The following is an 18,744-nucleotide window of genomic DNA, read 5'->3' on the forward strand; positions in this document are numbered from 1 at the left end:
GTTCTCTTAGTAATAGGCCATTTAATCTTTTTTTGAGCATCCTGGGTTTTTTGATTATGCCCAAGGTGAAAATCAATATTATTGATTCCACAACATAGTCCTAAATGACCTAATCAAGATTTCTTGATTTTTAAAAATCCATAAAAAATTTTAAATGTAAAACAATCCAATAAGTCACACAGAGTTCACACATCTAGAGGCAAGTAAGTGCTGCCAACCAAATAGAGCATCAGTGTTGCACTTGCTATGTGGAGAAATATAGCTCAAATTATTATTTAAAACTTGAAGTTTCAGCCTCAGCCATTTGCGGTAACTAATAAAATGGCAACTGTTGTGCAACCTTTTCTTTATCATCACAAAAGTAAAGACATCCAGTGGAGTACTATTTGCTCTTCATGCCTGTTCTTTTGTATGCGAGACAGAATGGTAGGTAGAAAGTACACTCATTTTCCCCGTGGTGTCAATCTTCCCAGTGTTGTAAATGTTGTTGTAAAGCCATAAGCTAAACTCAATTCATTATCATTTTGTATTTTTCTGCAAGGGACACAATAAACTAGACAAGTACCCTGAACTGCAGAAGTTCAACGATGAGAAAAGTTACAAATTGTATTTAGGCTTTTACCAACAAAAATCTAAGTGTCCTGCTAAGCAAAGTCAAGCCCTGAGTAAGAAATGACCCAAAGTCACCAATAGCACTGATTACCCTTATGTAACTGCTGTTCCTGTTCTTTGTCCAGAGCCATACAACAGGGCAGTGCAAGTAAGCTGAATCACCAACTTTACCCACCACCACATGCAGACTCACAAATCCCCAATGAGCTAAAATGAGGCAGCATCTCATTGAGTTCCACTACATGGGTCGAGCATTTGAGTGCACTCAGGCAGCGTTAAAGCTGCTAGTCACTTTCCTGGTAGGCTATCCTGCATTGCATCACACGCTTTATTTAGTTTCCTTGCTTCCTTAAGTGCCCGCACACATTTAGAAGCGCTGGCCTTGTGAAACATTAAAAAGCCCTCTGGAAGCTTTTGCGTCATTGTTAGTTACATTAGAGGCCCACAATGCACCAGCAGTGAGGGAGGAAATGGGGGTGATGTATGCAGGAAGAGGTACACCCGGGCATACACCTGTGTGTGTGTGTGTGTGTGTGTGTGTGTGTGTGTGTGTGTGTGTGTGTGTGTGTGTGTGTGTGTGTGTGTGTGTGTGTGTGTGTGTGTGTGTGTGTGTGTGTGTGTGTGTGTGTGTGTGTGTGTGTGTGTGTGTGTGTGTGTGTGTGTGTGTGCTTTGCCATGTATTGCAGCATTAAACTAAACTAAAACAAAACTTAACCTTGATACAGCAGGAGTTTCTATGGACACACTCAAGGTAATACATCTGACCTCACTAATTCAGAGATTTTTGTCTTTACTAAATATGATATTTGCTTCTTTTTTCTGGTCAATCTTTTATTTTTGTATCTTAAAATATAAAGGCACATCTTATTTTGTTCTATTACAATACAATGTAGTCTATTGCATACCACTGATGCAAAGAAAACAAATATTGCTCTTAATTATAAACTATCTTTAAAATTGTTTCAGGGAATATATCACCTAATTTACACTTCAGGGTGTTTGCAGCTCCATAAATCTGTTAAATTGCAACAGTATGAATTTGTCCAAAGTCCCAAATAATTGTCTTTTAACAAAAACTTTTCTTCTTCTTTTTCTTCATCTTTTTATTGATGTTTTTGGAGAATCCTGATGCTTAGCGAGGAAACACAATCGTTGCTTTTCCTATCAAGGTTAATCAGCTCTGTATATCAGACTAGGCAATTAAACATCTTTATGTGTAATTACTGTGATTCTTCCAATGAATATTGGGGCTATTTTACTTGTTTGAGGATACCACTCTGTGCCTCTCATCAACTGGCAAGTAAACTTTCAGTTTACATAGTAATGTCTTCTGATATTATCGCAAAGACACAAGAACAAAACAAAGATGATTAAGAAAGACAAACATTAACCTTCGGAATGGCCAGTCTCTCCACTTTTTCAGGCCCGTCCTCAGAGTCAGAGCAGGTTTGTGTGTCTGCAGGGATACGTGGTCGGTGGAGAGGCTGGAGGTTGATCTGGGTGCTGAGGAGGTTGCTGACAGCCTTCAGAGAGCTGGAGGTGTTAGGGGGCAGTGAGGGGTCTGCCAGCAGGTCTGATATCAACCCATGGGCCTCACCCATCACTGCGATGTCCACCACCACACTGGTGACCGACGACTAGAAGACAAAGTGAAAGGGAAGGAGAGGAAAAGTCAGGGAATTAGATAATCATTCTCTGTTGTTCTTTTCTGAATGATGATGCGGTGAACAAACATCACACCACATTGACACAGACGGCTTCTTTATCTCTACACCTGAGAAAGAAACACAAGATGTTTTCCATTGTGCTTGAGACAGGGCTTTTAGTGTGCGAGCTTCTCATGTGTACATCTGTCTTTACTAAATTCAACATTTTACAGCCCCTGAGAGAACAATGACATCATGCCTGGTATTGCACGGTATGGTGACAGTTTGTTATGGAAGAGAAATGACAGGTTAAACAACATTAACAGACATCCAGTAATATTAACAAAGAATAACATGCCTCTCTCCAACCCACCCCTCCTGACTAAATGTATCTGTTACCGATTCAACATATCGACTGATAAGACCATGGCACTGCTGTGTCAAAGGTGTGTGGTTTCAGTAATGTGTTCCACCATTAATGTCAACATGTGCAAATCAGCTCCACTTTATCTTATAATCAATGTAGTTACATTCCAAAACCTGTATACACACACACACACACACACACACACACACACACACACACACACACACACACACACACACACACACACACACACACACACACACACACACACACACACACACACACACACACGAACACATAAGCCTGTTTATTCATGTACAGTATGTGATGCATTCAAAATATAGCATTGATTGTTTGAAAAGTCAATCCATACGAATTAGTCTGAAAAAAGCTAAAGACACTGTGCGTGAGAAAAGAAGGAGGTGCAATGTTAGAATATGGTTCATAAATCTTGCAATAAGGCAATTATAAAAAAAACTTTAATCTGTTTTAATTTGTAAGGACACTTTTTAACAGTCAAAACATTTCCAATTTTTTTGTTAAAATGTCTCATTAAGGGACGCACAGAAATGATTCAAAAATGTAAAAAAAAAATCTGAAATAATGTACAGAGAGCATCTTTAATAGAGAATTTGTTTCCTTTCTTTCTGCGACATGTAACCAATACAGATCAGTGTTTTGATTTATCATTGCATTTGAACACATAAAGCTAAGAACAGAACTGAATATTACTATAATTACAACTACATTATTTACATTCCAACACAGTAAAGTACAATTACAGGTTTGTTAATGGGGAATCTGACAAAACCTTGTGAGAACTGTACTGAGACAAATGTGTTTCCAAAAAAATTCCTTCTTTCAGACATTTCTGCATTGAGTTCTGTCAAAACAGTTAAAAGATGTTTTTTTTTTTGTGTTTTTTTTTTAAAGACTTTTGTCTCAATGTTTTATTCAACTGGAGAGAGAAAGGCAGCACGTACTGAACACTACAGACACCTGGAGGTGACTGAGCTTTGTGAGAGTTAGCCGAGCTGTGACACCTCACTGAACCTTATGATCTGTGTTACAGAATAATACTCTCAAACTCAACAGGTCAGACAACTTTTCTGTTTATGTGTCATTCTCAGTAGTAGCATTTATTCCATTCATGCCTCTGATGTGGATATTTATGAGTAAAAGAAGTTTGGAAAATACGAATGCTTAAACACTGGTAACGTCAGCTGGTCGATTGATTCAATGTGAACATCTTTAGTCTAACAATAGTGCTGGATACTGTTTGCCAGACAACACCAATGCTAATACAATACCCAAGTCTTGCTAAAAAATATAGAAACATTATTCATTTTGGCAGTGCTTTAGATTTTTATTTTTATTTATGTAGAAATAAACACGTTTTTCTCACAAAACCCCTATTTTAATTCAAGGAAACAAAAAAATATTTTCAAAAGTCATCATGCTGAGCAGCCATATAGGAACTCTCAATAAAATAGTGTAAAGGGAAATAATCCTTATGCACAGTCTTAATCTTCAGTTCTCTGACAGTATGATTCCGAGGAAAAGGTAACCCTGAGGCTACCAGGCTTGATGACTGGCAGCAACCTCTGCTTTTCCCACTTTCCAACTGCTTGTATGTGTGCTGAACTTACACTTATGTTTTTTTTTTCATTTTAATATCCTGCACGTGTAAGTGGCTTGCTTTTAAGTTTTTTTTTTTACAAATTCTACCCTTTTTGGATCCTCGATTGACTTATGCTATCACTATCAGAAAAAGGGGGTACATAGAAAGTAACGGGGGCAGAGCCACCCCTCTGTATTCAAACTGATTAACAGATAATTCTCATAATTTGCTTCTTTAAACGCTCTGTATTAGCTCTCTAATCACGCTCAAGGCTGTGATGTGATGAGTAAGTGCATCAAGCACATAAGAGAATAGTTTCCTGGAAGAGCATGTGTCTGTATGTGTGCGCGTATGAGTGTGCATGTGTCACCTCAACCTGAACAAAATCCATTAGACCACTCCAGAGCTTTATGACATCCTGCTATTGTGACATTCACCTATTACCTGGCAGTAATGGACTCTGTTCAGCTAATGTCACCAAGGAAGGGAGATAGTAGGAGCATGAATTTGTGCGTGCCCAACCACACACGCACGCACGCACGCACGCACGCACGCACGCACACACACACACACACACACACACACACACACACACACACACACACACACACACACACAGATGTCAGTGTTGTCCCTGTTTTATGGCACTTTTCTGTGTTATTTTCTGATATTTAACTTCTCCGATGTTCTAGCAATGTACTTTAGAGTTTAAAAATAACAGTATGTTTGTGCATTTGTAAGTGCATTGAATGCAATGTGCAAAAGTATTTGAGCTGATAAAGTGCTCCCGAGCGTTGCTCTGGTAGATACACAGTGGAGAGGCAAGGCGAGGGAGAAGGTTATTGATTCCTCCCAGCATTAAGACCCACAGGATACAGCAGGGGGAGCAATGGTCAATGAGTAAATCAACAGTGGACACACGCAGATGCACACATGTACCAGAACTTCCTCTTAGGATCAGTCAGCCAGGCTTTCAGGGTAATACAGTACATGCTGAACACAGAAAAATGGGCCGTGATCATTCAACAAATGCATGGCACAGTAACAGAAGGTAATATTAAACACTGGCCTCTGATGATGTACACATAAATAAAATGAGGTCTATCAAGTACATGTATATAAATTATTCAGATCACTTCTCATGCCACATCATCAATGTTGAAAGTTAAAACAGTGTGCCTTTACAATCTGATACACACACAGAAGGCAGTCAAAATAACCAGAGCAATATTATCAGTTATATTTTTGTTTCAGACAGGCCTCTGGTCATTGAAAGCAGCCTAGTACAAAAAACTCAAATACTAAAGTCTTCACATAAAATAGGCACAGGTACGTGGAGTTTTTTTGAGGATAGATCCCGCATTTCAAAGCTACATCTTCATTCCAGTACTTATAATTATACTGTATGTTCTTATGCTGGAAATGCATATTATCACCATTCAGATACCAAACCGTTCTCTCCCTCCTTCTCTCTTATTCCCCCTCCATTTTCCATTATCTGCTGTTTCCCCACTATCTCAGTTTTCTCTTTCTGTCCCCCCCATCCCCCATCCCTCTCCGGAGAGATAGTTAGGAAATATGTAGTCAGATCAGGCATAAAGGCAGATGGTGAGAGCAGAGAGAGAGATAAAGAGAAAACGAGTGATGGAGAGATAGAGCGAGAGAAAGAGAGTGACAGACACATCGAGAGGAGCTGAGTCCACAGGCAGGCGATGACCAGTCAAGTAAAAAAGAGAACAGCTCACTAGGAGACCAGCTGAGCTCCTCTACAGTCTAATAGACAAACTGTAAATACAGCACTACAGTGGAGAGCTGCCTATTGTTTTTGAACTTCTACATCAGTCGTACAATTTTTTTTTTAAATATGTAGAAAACCCTCAGCTTAAATAATCAATTCTGAAGCTGCGGTAGCCAGCAAAAACATGCCAGAAGCCAAGTTCATGGATACTGGAGGATGACTACAGAATGGCAAACAGTTGCAGGATTGCAGAGTTGGAGTGTCTATAATAATAATGACTGGCATGTATTGTGGAAAGGGCACAGGCCAGCCGAGATGTGTTTCTCTGAGCTGATTAAGAAAATTAAACACAGAAGACTACATTTGTTGGTAAGTTTTTCCTACAATTAATCTACCTTTATCTCATATTCACAATGGGCAAAACTAATATTAACACAAAATCGATTGATATTGATGGATCAAAGTTTCAGTCAAAGAGACTACGCAAACAGGTGTGCTGCAGTGAGATAACACATATGTTCAAGGAACAGAGAATACACCCGCCCTCATAAGATATGCTTCTCAACAAATAGTACCCACCAAAGAACAATAGTGACACTGAATCTCTCAGCACTGGCTTCACTCTCTGCTTATGAACACCAGTCTCTCACATGCGTAACTGACCTAAAAACTAGGCTGTATCAAGAAGCTTAATTTAGACATTGCTTCAAGTTGTCCTATTTAAACCATCTCATCATTACTGATTAAATGGCTTGTGCACATGTGCGCGCGCGCACACGCACACACACACACACACACACACACACACACACACACACACACACACACACACACACACACACACACACACACACACACACACACACACACACACAAAGCGCAGGTACATGTACATACCGTACAGCACACATAAATGCATACAACCAGACTGAATCAAAGCAATACTGAACCTGTTTAGGAAGATGTGCATTGTCGTGATAGCGTCCCATGGTACTAGCTGAGTGCCTCCTCTGCATCATTTGTGTTCAGTTTGAACACAAACACTCAGTCCTGGTATTTCTTTCTAGATTCCTGCAGATAGGAACAGCTTGATGCTTATTCCTTCCTTTAACCTTCAACCAAATGTCACAGTATAAGTAACACATAAGAGTCTCAATCCAGAGCAACTGACATTTTAATAATGTAGAACAGAAACACTTTCTTGCCCTCTCCTCTCCTCTGCTGCTTCATTAAACCCCCCTCCGCCCTCTTACCCGCCCCTGCCTCTGCATCTGCCAATTGCAAATGTTCACTGGTGGTTTAGGGACGAGGAGACCTGCTGCACATAGAAATCAGTTGTATTGAAAATACCTGGTTGCCAGGATACATTGGGACAAAGATCAAAGTGACTCGTCTGTGGACCATAAAATAGTGGTTTGGGGCTTTATTGGCCACAGTTATACTATGCCTATTACTTGTCAAGTGTTTCCTGTGATAGCAGGTGATGCATGACAACCAAGCAGTGAGTAATGCGTATTATCAGAAAAGCGCTTTTTACATCAGGAAACTGAGGCCCATATTGATTCATTAAAAGTCTATTAAGATGGTAGGTTTGTTGTTGTCTAGACCTTTATGTCAAGTTTGAAAAAATTATGGATAATTTAACTATCAAATATAAAATGAAACAAATCAGTGTGACATAAAGACGATCTTGTTTTTTGAAAAGATTATTCAATTTTTTTTAGAAACCAGTGGTATCTGGTGAAAATATTTAACAATGATCTTCTTACTATAATGTGAATGAACTTGGACTTTCACAGTTTTCCTTCTTAATTAATTATCTGTAACTATGTTGCATTGCATGCTTATAACAATGAAATTGTCCTTTCCAAATTAGTGGAACGAGGACTAGGCGACCTGCGCAGTATTTTGTGTTTCAGCATGTCTATAAAAATCCACTTAATTCAGTCACCCCATTGAGCGCAGAAAAAAAAAAAAATCCCGTTTTTCTTTCTTTTCCGTGTCAAACACATCTTGTACTTTACACATTGTTGGTGTTCTCCCTGCCCTTAATCTTGCCAAGCTTGCCAGCATAAAAGTACTCTTATTTATCATGTGTAATCCCTCTGTGTTCTTCAGGAAGTTCCACCCAAATTTTTGAAAGCCATTGAGTAAAACTAATTTAATATATATTAAGCAATATGTTTATATTAATGTTGCATTAATTGACTCTCAGGTACTGTATGGAAAATTGCTCTTGGTAATACTGATACCACTGAAAATCAACACTCGAATTCACCGCTCTGTGCAAATACAATGGTGCTTTTTATTTTAAACAAAAAAAACAACCTGAAGCAGCTGGTAACACAAGAGCTGCACACAGTAAATACTTCTAAAAAAAAAGAAAAAGCAGGGTGTATTTAAAAAAAAGTTATAAGTAAGAGATCTGGATACAACTTGGACAGCCAGCAGGAGAATGGGAAGCATCACACTGGCAAATAAAAACCGTATCAATTTATGTTAGCAAACAAACAAAAGTCTACTTTTCATCTTTTTAGGTATTTAGCCAATCTTCAAATTAGAAGAGAAAAGGTATGACAAACACACGCACACATCCTTTCTGACCTTTCCCTCGGGACTGTACTGACCTGGGATCTGCTCAGAGCTCCCTTGTAGTCCCAATCTGGCTGGCACATAATCTGGAGATAGAAGCATACAAACAGAAGCTACTGTCAGAAATCTGTCCACTCCATGACACTATACAGTGCTATCTGAGCACAGAGCCTATTTTCTCTTCTTCTACTGTCCCTTATTCATTTACCCCTCCTCCATCCCTTTCTCCATCAACCTATCTAAAAATAAAACAAGAGCAGGCACTGCTGATGAAGAAAAAGAAGAGGACGCATCACCCTTAATGCCGGAGGGCTGATCTACATATGACTCTCTTCACCCATCACCCACCGCCACCCTCTATCTGTGCCCTCTCAGCAATGACTTTTCATTTTTCTTCAATAAGAGGAAAGTGTAATTTAATTTCACACTCAGACGTTTTTGACTGATTTTCCCTAAATATGATGTTTTTAGAAGGCACGTTTAAGAGGAAAAGTCTCTCCTCATGATACTCAGTCTTTGAGCTGCTATATAAGACTAAACAAAACAAACCTGGACTGATCTTTGTAGTGAACGCACAAATATGAAATATAATATAATATTGTTTGTCTTGACTGCCCCCCCTTCATCATGCTGTTCATCATGGAATGAACAGCCGGGGTATTCCTCAAAACACAAAGCTGCATTAGAAAACTAGTGGCTCCAAATGGCAGCAAGAGATAACTGTTTGAATTTGGACATTTCAAGACAGCAAAGAAATCATGCAATGTGACATGAGATCTGTAAAGTGCACTCCTCTGACCTACATTTCATGCAGCTAACATCTGGTGTAGTGATAAAGAAGAACTATAAATTGGAGGCATACAGCTCAGACTGGATAGAAGACTAACAACTGATGTGTGCAAGCAACTTTAGAATTCAGCACTTTAATATTATTTTTTCATGTGTAGAGACAGCTGAAACTATCATACCAAATAGCATTTTGGAAGCTAGTCATCTCAGTGAGGCTCGAAAGGATGTTCACCCCCTGTGTGATTAAGATAGATTTTTAACAGATTATTTTTTTCATAAAAAATTGGCAAGTGTAACTTTTTAAACCCCACAGCATTCAATTGCCTTAAAGGGTCTGTCACTAGCCTGTGGCCTTATTAATGTTTTGTCACTGGATTTAAAACTGTAACAAAACATCAAAGCTTAGAAGATGTTGGTATTTTATTTCGGGTGAATAATTGCTGCACCAGTGAGGGTGACTGAACACGGAGGACAGCTCCATCATAGTGTGTGTATTTGAACTAAAACGATGCAGAATATTTTACATAACTATGTTGTAGTATGATTTAAAAACCAACCAGTCCGGACAAAGTTCTAAATAATGATCACTAAGTTGCAACTATGTGCTTCAGGGATCAACTCATATTTACATTATGCTAATGAGCAACATATTCATGCTTACTGATGACACGCTCTCCAAAATTAATTTAGCAATAGAACACTGCAGCGAAATACATGATATTAATAATAATTATTGAAGATAATAACTGCAAGATATAAATGTGTTTATTTATTTTTCTACATATGGTGCAGGTGAAATTTAAACCCACAATCGCTAAATATAGTGTTTAATTGTGACTTGAATTCATCTTTTTTGACATTTTCTGCATAAAGTCAGTGTGTATAACAATAATTATTATTTGATAACTTGTTCGAGGCCGAGTGTGCATGCCCTTGTGTGTCTGTGAAGTGCCCGTGTTGTCATAGTTTGTAGGCTGAAGTCATAAAATCTGATGATCTGACAGTGTAACTGTCATCCACTGGAGATGACTTTGCATCCTGAATGGCAGATGATATAATCTCCCTAATACAGAGGATTTGTATTTTATGTCCCCCCCCCAAAAAAAAAAAAAAAAAAAGGATGGGAAGGAGTATGTTTGGAAAATTGAAAAAGCAAGAATGTTGAATCTCACTCGACCCCTTTATCATGTAAAATATGTAGCCTAGTCTTGGACAGAAACCATTTGTGTTTCTTTAATTTTTGTTGGTTTAGGAGAAGAGGTATTAAACAAACAATGCCGTTACAGTGCTGCACTCTTGCATAAATTTAAGTTGATAAAACCAAATAAATCCCTGTTCTCTCTATTACAAGCATTTCAGCTTCCATCTTTTACCCAGGCCATTAAATCCTCCTCTGTGCTCAACTGTCCCCTGACAGCCGTCATTACAGCTCAAATACACTTCTCTTGTCATGTCTATAAGAGGCTGGGAAATCACAGTGGCCTAATGTGCCTCTGAGTCACATAATCTCTGACAGCTCCATCATTCAGTCTTAATTAGACTGCTACTAATTTCACTCATACAAATTGCAGTACAAAAAAGTCAATATGTGGATGGTTCTTCTCCGCACATACCAGTGTTTTATCGCTGGGATGGTCAACGCATGCATCGGCACACTGCACTCTGCAGGGGGAGCTCTTTCTGTTAACTTGAACACTGCTCCTCTCAAGGATGTTTTTGAGGCATATGCCGAGTTTAAATCTGTTCACCAGAACATCATAAGATGCATTTAAAAAACATTGTGTAGATATAACTTTAATGGGCACAAAACATCTTATAATTTATAAAAGATAAAACCGTCATGTAAAGGAAATAGGAAAATCTGTATTTACTTCACAGACAAATCCTTTAGGTTTAAAGTAGACTAGATCCCATTGCAGCATGGACTGGACAGACAACAGGCCTGCACCCTTCACTGCAGTAGACCACAGTACTAACAGAGACACCAAAACATTGCATATCAAGTTAAGGACACACTTTAGGACTAAAACTAGAAAGACTGGACCGGTTAAAAATCATTTCCACCAGCTTGCCCAGAATTTTAGTCTAGGTAAGGAAAATACACATTGATGCTGAGTAACCTGAAAGTTCTTGAACCTCATGAGTCATCATTGGAATGATGTCACACACCATATGATCTTATCTGCCGCCTGTCAAAATGCTAAACAGACTCAGTATAAGTTGGTCCGATCTGTGATCACATATCATTTTATAATCAGCTCACCAGTCATTATGTGTCTCAACCTTTATTAATTTTAGTTTCACTTTTCTCTCATGTATTTTTGATTTAAAAAAAACAAAAAAAAACACTGTAACTGTACACTAATACCAGTAACACAAACATGGTCATACTACCAACCACATAACAATTGTTAGTCATTTTTAAATTATAGCTTTCTCAGAGAGGCATCTCCAAAATAAAGTAGAAAGTGAGAAATAATACATGAGACACTGCAGTTTATTATGTACAATATAAATGAGTCTTTGAGTCTTAGCTACTTCTAAATGCAGACTAGTGCTGCCTGTCCTTCATCAATCTCATTGTTATGATAAATATCATTAAAACCCACAATCACGCAGCTTTGGCGATGTTGTGACCCACTTCTTATTAAAAAAAAAAAATCTGCCAGAGAGCTAAAAATAAAGAGAAATTTCTTCAGCAGCCCCAAAGGCTCAAAGAAAACATCCCTGTTTTGCATTGTGAAAAAGTATGAGTTTATTCCACCACAGATACAGATACAACATGGAAATACAAAGTGCATCCCTGCATTTCTAATGCTTAACCCGAAAATTTGAAACCATTTGGGATTGTTTACAGGAGTTGTAATTATTGTTCTGAAACACATTATATGACCCTGGGTTATTACTTAAACCACTAACAGTGTGTGTGTGTGTGTGTGTGTGTGTGTGTGTGTGTGTGTGTGTGTGTGTGTGTGTGTGTGTGTGTGTGTGTGTGTGTGTGTGTGTGTGTGTGTGTGTGTGTGTGTGTGTGTGTGTGTGTGTGTGTGTGTGTGTGTGTGTGTGTGTGTGTGTGTGTGAGTGTGAGAGTGTGTGTATATGTATGAGACTGTGAGTGTACATATTAAGATGTACTGTGACAAATGACATATAAGGGCTAAAGGAAGGAAAAGGGAAAATTGCATGAGTGTCTGTGAGTCCATCGTTACACATACACACCCACACGCTTGCACACCCACAGAGGTACAAGCAGCGCATACACACACATCGACAAACATGCTCTCTGTCACGACTCAGACACTCTTGTCCTGAAAAACCCAGCAAGCCAGACCAAAACCCCTACTGACCAGCAACTGTTCTTACCAGATCCCAGCTGAGGCAGGAAAAGAGTGCTCACTAGATGAAAAGAGAAATATTTCCTCTATCACAATGTTATTGTAATGAACTCCTCTATGATGTGAATAATTGGTGCAAAAATAATGAGACACAAAAGGAGGGTATAATGTATCTAAGCAGATCTTTGCCTCAGCTAACCTCATCAAATTTGACCTCACTTTATCTCATCTGGAGATTCAGATGTATTTCAAATGAGTAAAGAAAAAAAATGTATCTATTTTATTTTACTTTGATGGAAATAAGTGCTTAATTAGCTCATATTATTTATTTTCTCTTAACTCAATTTAAAATTAAGGTCAGAGATACTATATAAGGTTTAGATTAAACAGGGAGTTTTGCATGTAATTAAAAAGAGCCTGTAATTTGGAGAAAGCCTGATTTTAAGTGAGGCAGATGGCATACAGGTTAGTATTCCTTAGTTAGTAGGCCTACTATTCATCCTTGAGGGACACCAGCCATCATTTAAAAGACAATATTAGATTATTGCTTAGTCCTAAAATGATATGAAAAGGATAAATGGTCTGAGTGAACATCTCATCTCATCTCATTTAATTTAATTTCTTTCCATTTGATCTAATCTCACCTCATCTCAAAGCTAAACCTCATCGAATTAAAAAAAAAAATTGGACTGTCCTGTTAAAACAACAAAAAAAGGTTTTTAAAGAAATCCTTATATTGTTGTATTCTGCATTGTGCAGTTAAGGCAGTTTGTGTTTTCTATAAAACATTGGTTCATTTTGCCCCCCAGAATCACTGTTTACCCACTCAACACAGCTAGGTTGCCAGATGGATTTGGCAAAGCTGCCTGTGCATGGATGGTTTGCATGTGTCTGTTCATGACAGCGTGTGTAAGTGTGTGAGCAAGGGAGAGAGATGGGACTCCTGGGCTGGATGATGATGACTCACCCACCCACCCACACACACACACACACACACACACACACACACACACACACACACACACACACACACACACACACACACACACACACACACACACACGTGAATTCAGACATGCACTCATTACCGTCATCACTCAAAAACCCTGTTAGCGCTCCTCATTGATGCTAATTGTTCCCAATCAGCACATCAGGGGTACTGGCAATTCACTGTGAAACCAGACCACACCAGCAATTGCTTATTGATCTCATTAAAGGCTTACGTCACTCTGTCATGCAAGTGTTTGTGTGTCTATGTGCAGATGTTCGATGGAGTAACTGAACCATTCATTAGCTCTTTAACAGAGCACAAAGTTTCAACTATCTAAATCAGAATAAAAAAAAAATGACTACAAACGGTCATCGGAAACATAACATGTAAAACAAAATGAAGACTTTACAGCCATGATAGCAGCTATGTGAGGCAGTACTTAGGTACAACATTTCATAGAAATCCATCCAATAGTTGTTGAAACATGGCTGTGCCCTGGATTAAAGTGCAATCAATCTTTATCACCACCCTTCAGCCAAGCCACAAAAGAAAGGCACATGGCTGAGAATTTGAGATTTGTAAAATATCTTACCTACTTTATCATAAAAAGGCAGTTTATGTTCTTGAATGGTTTAGGAGTAATTACTGGATAGGTTTTCAAATAAAGAGGGCTATTTTTTTTTTTAATACTGATGTTAATCTAATCTCTACCAATTAGATTACATTTGTATTGATGCTGGCAGTGTTACCATATCATTATTTAAGCAATTGGGCTACACTTAGAACAACTTTACATCTCTGCCTGTATGCTTCTCTACTTGTCTTTTGTAATATGTGCCTGCAGACACACACAGATCGGTATGAACTACTGTGTATGCTTATCATTTAGAACACTTAACACCCAAAAAGTTGGGACATGGTGTAAAATGTAAATAAAAACAGAGCGTGATGATTTGCAAATCATGCAAACCCTTATGTAATTGAAAACAGATCAAAGACATCACATCAAATCTTGAAACTCAGAAATGTTATTGTTTAATTAAAATATATGGGTCATTCTGAATTGGATGGCAGCAACACAAAGAAATTGGGACGTGGTCAATAAAAGACTGGAAAAGTTGTGTAATGCGAATTAAAAAAAAAAAATCCTGGTATTCTCACAACTAATTAGGTTAACGGGCAACCAGTCCAACAGATGATTGGTTTCAAAAAGAGTTTCCCAGAGGCAGAGTCTCTCAGCAGTGAAGATGGGGAGAGGTTCATCTCTCTGTGAAAGACTGCATGAGCAAAAAGAGCCAAATCATAAAATGATTTGCAATTTTACATTGAGCAACAATATTGTCATATAATAATTGTTGGTCAATGTAAAATTGCAAATAATTTGGTGATTTCATCCTCTATGGTAGATAATGTAATTAAAAGATTCAGAAAATCCGGATAAATCTCCGTACACAAGGAACCAATATTTGATGGTTGTGATCGGTTTGTCGCTACATCCACAAATGCTGGTTGGAACTCTACCATGCAAAGAAAAAAACAGATATAAACATGATCCAGAAACACTGCTGCCTTATCTAGGCCCGAGCTCATTTAAAATGGACTGAGGCGAAGTGAAAAATACTATATACTGTGGTCTGATAAATCTAAATTTGAAATTATTTTTGGAAATTATGGATGTTGCATTTTCTGGGCTAAAGAGGAGAAGGACCATGCAGCACAGTTCAAAAGCCAGCATACATGATGGTGTGAGGGTGCATCAGTGTCCATGGCATGGGTAGCTTGCACATGGGAGGGCACCATTAGTGCTGAACAATATATACAGGTTTTGGAGCAACAACACAGTGGTCTAACATGCCCCGAGTCTAACTCTTTTGAAAAGTGTCTGGCATCAAATTGAAAATGAGCATATATTTATGGAAATGGGTTTGTATATGGTTACAACTGAGATAACCCAACATCAGAGGTAAAGTCAGTCAAATTAATGTTTACATATAATTTAGAATCTTCATCACAAAACAATTAATTTTGTCTTGCATCATTAATGACCATCACAATGTCCACTTAATTCACTGTGTTTTCAGATGTCAGAGTAAATTGACTTGTGCACAATAGCTATGAATACGTAAAAGTTAGGCTAGAGACCTTGGGGGAAAGAGCTTTCAAAAGACTTTATTTCACTATATAGTATGTACTGTGTATACTGTAGACTATGCGTGCTAAAATTAAAACTGAGTTAATGCTGCCTATAGAATATGCAGAGTTATAGGACTTAAATTGTAGTAACATGTAGTAATGTAGTAATATTTATCTGTTCATTCATATCTCTACTCTTTTCGTCCCCTGTGCATGGATCGTGCTGATGGCAGCCACTAACGTAGCCTTAGGCAAGTATGTGTGTGTATGTGTGTTTCACAGTGGAGTTGCATGACTAAGGGTTTGCATGTACTGTCAAGTAAAGGCATGCATGTGTCAGTCAGCCAGTTTAGATTTGTACATCTCTTATTTGTATTCCCCTTTTCATGTTTGATGCATGAACTGCTGCGTGCGGTTTTGTAGTTGTATGTTATCATGTGTCTTGTAGAAGGATGCCTTGTATTCAGTGATAGCTTTAATGCTTAATAAAGCTGCACCCTTAGTGATTAGAGGACCTGCTTCAAAACACAGCGCTGTAAATGAATGAAACGAAGAGGAAGACTTAAAGTGACCGTCTCTATCAATGTGAGTAATGTAGGTTTTTACAAAAGGTACGACCAGTGTTTCTAAGTCATCGTGCAAGGTGTCAATAACAGTAAAAATGTTATGGAGTGTAGGTAGACAAAACAGATCTTTTGTTCACAACCTTTTGGCTGATAAGCGTATGACATTCCTGAAAAATAATGATGCACCTCAATTAGTCTCAAGTTTTTTTTTTAAGATGCCTGCCCTTAAGAGTCCAAGGAGCTGGTGTTGACAGCTGAACATTAGTTGTAGTAAGCTAAAGGCAGGTATTTTGCCAGAGTTGGCAAAGCCCAAAATTAGAACAGTAATTAAAGTATTTACCTTCACTGGAGGCCAAGAGGCAGACAGAGGATGCCCTTATGCCCTTTCTCTATTAAAAACGTAATATTTTAAACTCAACAAAATAAGATAAACTTCAGATGTTCATATGTTTATTGATGTTTATAACCTGACACTTGTATCAAAGATAGTTATTTAGCCCAAATGTCCACTTTCACTGTATTTCAACAACTATGTTCAATGTTGAACATTTAAAAGCATTTCTGTATCACTGTCATGAAATACCTCCTGTTTTTTTCAGGTTTCAAACTCTAAATTAGCAGAAAACCAGCTTATTTTATTTGTTGATGTCATGTCAGTGTCACTTTGAAACGTTATCCATGAAATACCCTATCAACAACACCCAACCTTATTGCTAAAAGGAAAACATCCCTTCCGTTATCTATTTATCATTGATAGATTTATGTATAATCAAATACAATCCTTTCCAAATACTAGTTCATTTCTTGATTTAGTTTATAAGAATTTGTCTTGATGAAACCTAGTAGAAAACAGTAGCATATATATAAACTAACTACAAACAGTTCACGAACAAGGACCACCACCTCAATTAAGTATTAACAGAATTTATTGATTGTGATATGGTGGAATGCAATGGAGACACTGCAGTTTGGGGAAGGCTTAATTGAGAATCCACTGTGGCTCTTGGGCCTTGCAGATCCCCAAAAAGCCTTCCTAAGAAAGCAGTGATGACTGAGTGATGCGAAGGTCTTGGAAGTTGTGATGGGTGTAGAGCAGCTTGGAAGCCCATCAGACTATGACCATGATAAGGTGATCTGGGACTCCTCTGTTTGGGGAAGACACGGCTGGAAGGTGTGCCAAGTAAAAGAAGACGGCAGAAAATCCAACATTGTGTATGTGGGGGTGTAAGCAGGCACAAGTGGAAATGTTCCCGGATTTCATGGCGAAGAAAGCTTGATAGGATTTGTAACTGCAGGTTATGCGTTTGTGGCTGGCAGGGGTTTAGACGTGGATGTATTGAAATTGAATATGGGAACCACATAGCCGATTAGGTATGTTTGCTTGTTAGAGTGGAGCCAGCAATCCTTGTAAATGAGGCAAAGGCCGGATAAGCATAGGTGACAACTTTAGAACAAATTGGTTGGGAAGGAGTGAACTCAGCATTTCGCAGGAAATGGAAGAAAGCAGCAAAGCAAGGACGTTGGTTCCTGGGCGCACGGCAAGCAATTTGAGCGGTGGTAACGCAGCAGGAGAAGAGATCGAAGGCAAAAGAATATGCAGAGCACGTTCGACTCAGGTATGAAAAACTGAGTAAGTGATGGCCACATGGGAGAGCGCATGAAAGACATGATGGTGAGAGAGTTTCTTCTTTATTATTGATGTCGACAACAGAGAGGTTGTCAGAATGGATCTTTTTTTGGCCTTTACCCCCATGAAGGGGAAGCGATGACTACTGGAAGGTTTTGTTGATGGTAAAGAATGATGGAGGGAGTTTTGGAGAAATTGTTTTATTTTGGTGGCCATTTAGTGGAGAAAAGTCCACCGCCATGAAAATCTCCTGAGATTGGCCGAAGGAACGGCATCTGCTGAACTTTGACTGAGTTGGACGGTCAATCACTGAGGAAGGTGGCACTGTTCCAGTTGACGACGAGATGTTGCCATCCCTGCTTTGGATGAGTCCGTTGCTGGGGATGTAGATGGAAAATAGTGCTGTAGTTTGATAAAATGGGAGGATGGCCGAATCTGAAACTGGCATCCCAGTGCCCGAATTGAGTGCTGTAGTTGGAGGAAATGGGGGGTGCCCTATTTTGGAACGGGCATGTCAGTGCCCAAAATAACCTCTGCAGTCTGGTATAATAGGGGGACAGATGAAGCAGAAAACAGCCACTCTGTTGCCTGAACTGAGTGCTACAGTTTGATGAAATGGGAAGACCAAAGAATCTGGAAGCGGCATCCATGCGTCCAAAATGAGCACTATTGATTAATGAAATGGGAGGATGGACTAATCTGAAGCTGGTTCCTTGGTCCCTGAAGTGAG

At 38.7% G+C, this 18,744-nt stretch overlaps 2 protein-coding genes across 2 annotated transcripts in view; both read right to left on the reverse strand.

Annotated features, from left to right (window-relative positions):
* Positions 1-14,226, reverse strand: part of LOC138615721 (solute carrier organic anion transporter family member 1C1-like) — a 65,534-nt gene extending 51,308 nt beyond the window's left edge. Inside the window, exon 1 of the mRNA XM_069689509.1 lies at positions 14,214-14,226. The gene's annotated coding sequence lies outside the window, so the exon portion shown is untranslated. The remainder of the gene's footprint in view (positions 1-14,213) is intronic.
* The window catches only part of LOC138615715 (cGMP-inhibited 3',5'-cyclic phosphodiesterase 3A-like), a 55,882-nt gene that overhangs the window by 17,378 nt on the left and 19,760 nt on the right, over positions 1-18,744 (reverse strand). Inside the window, 2 exon segments of the mRNA XM_069689486.1 lie at positions 2,004-2,249; positions 8,612-8,662. Coding sequence (XP_069545587.1) covers positions 2,004-2,249; positions 8,612-8,662 — 297 coding nt within the window.

Source organism: Brachyistius frenatus, unplaced genomic scaffold (genome assembly GCF_029030835.1).
Source record: "Brachyistius frenatus isolate BFR_SWC_R1_liver_20210118 unplaced genomic scaffold, ASM2903083v1 Contig_1, whole genome shotgun sequence".
NCBI classification, from domain to species: Eukaryota; Metazoa; Chordata; class Actinopteri; family Embiotocidae; genus Brachyistius; species Brachyistius frenatus.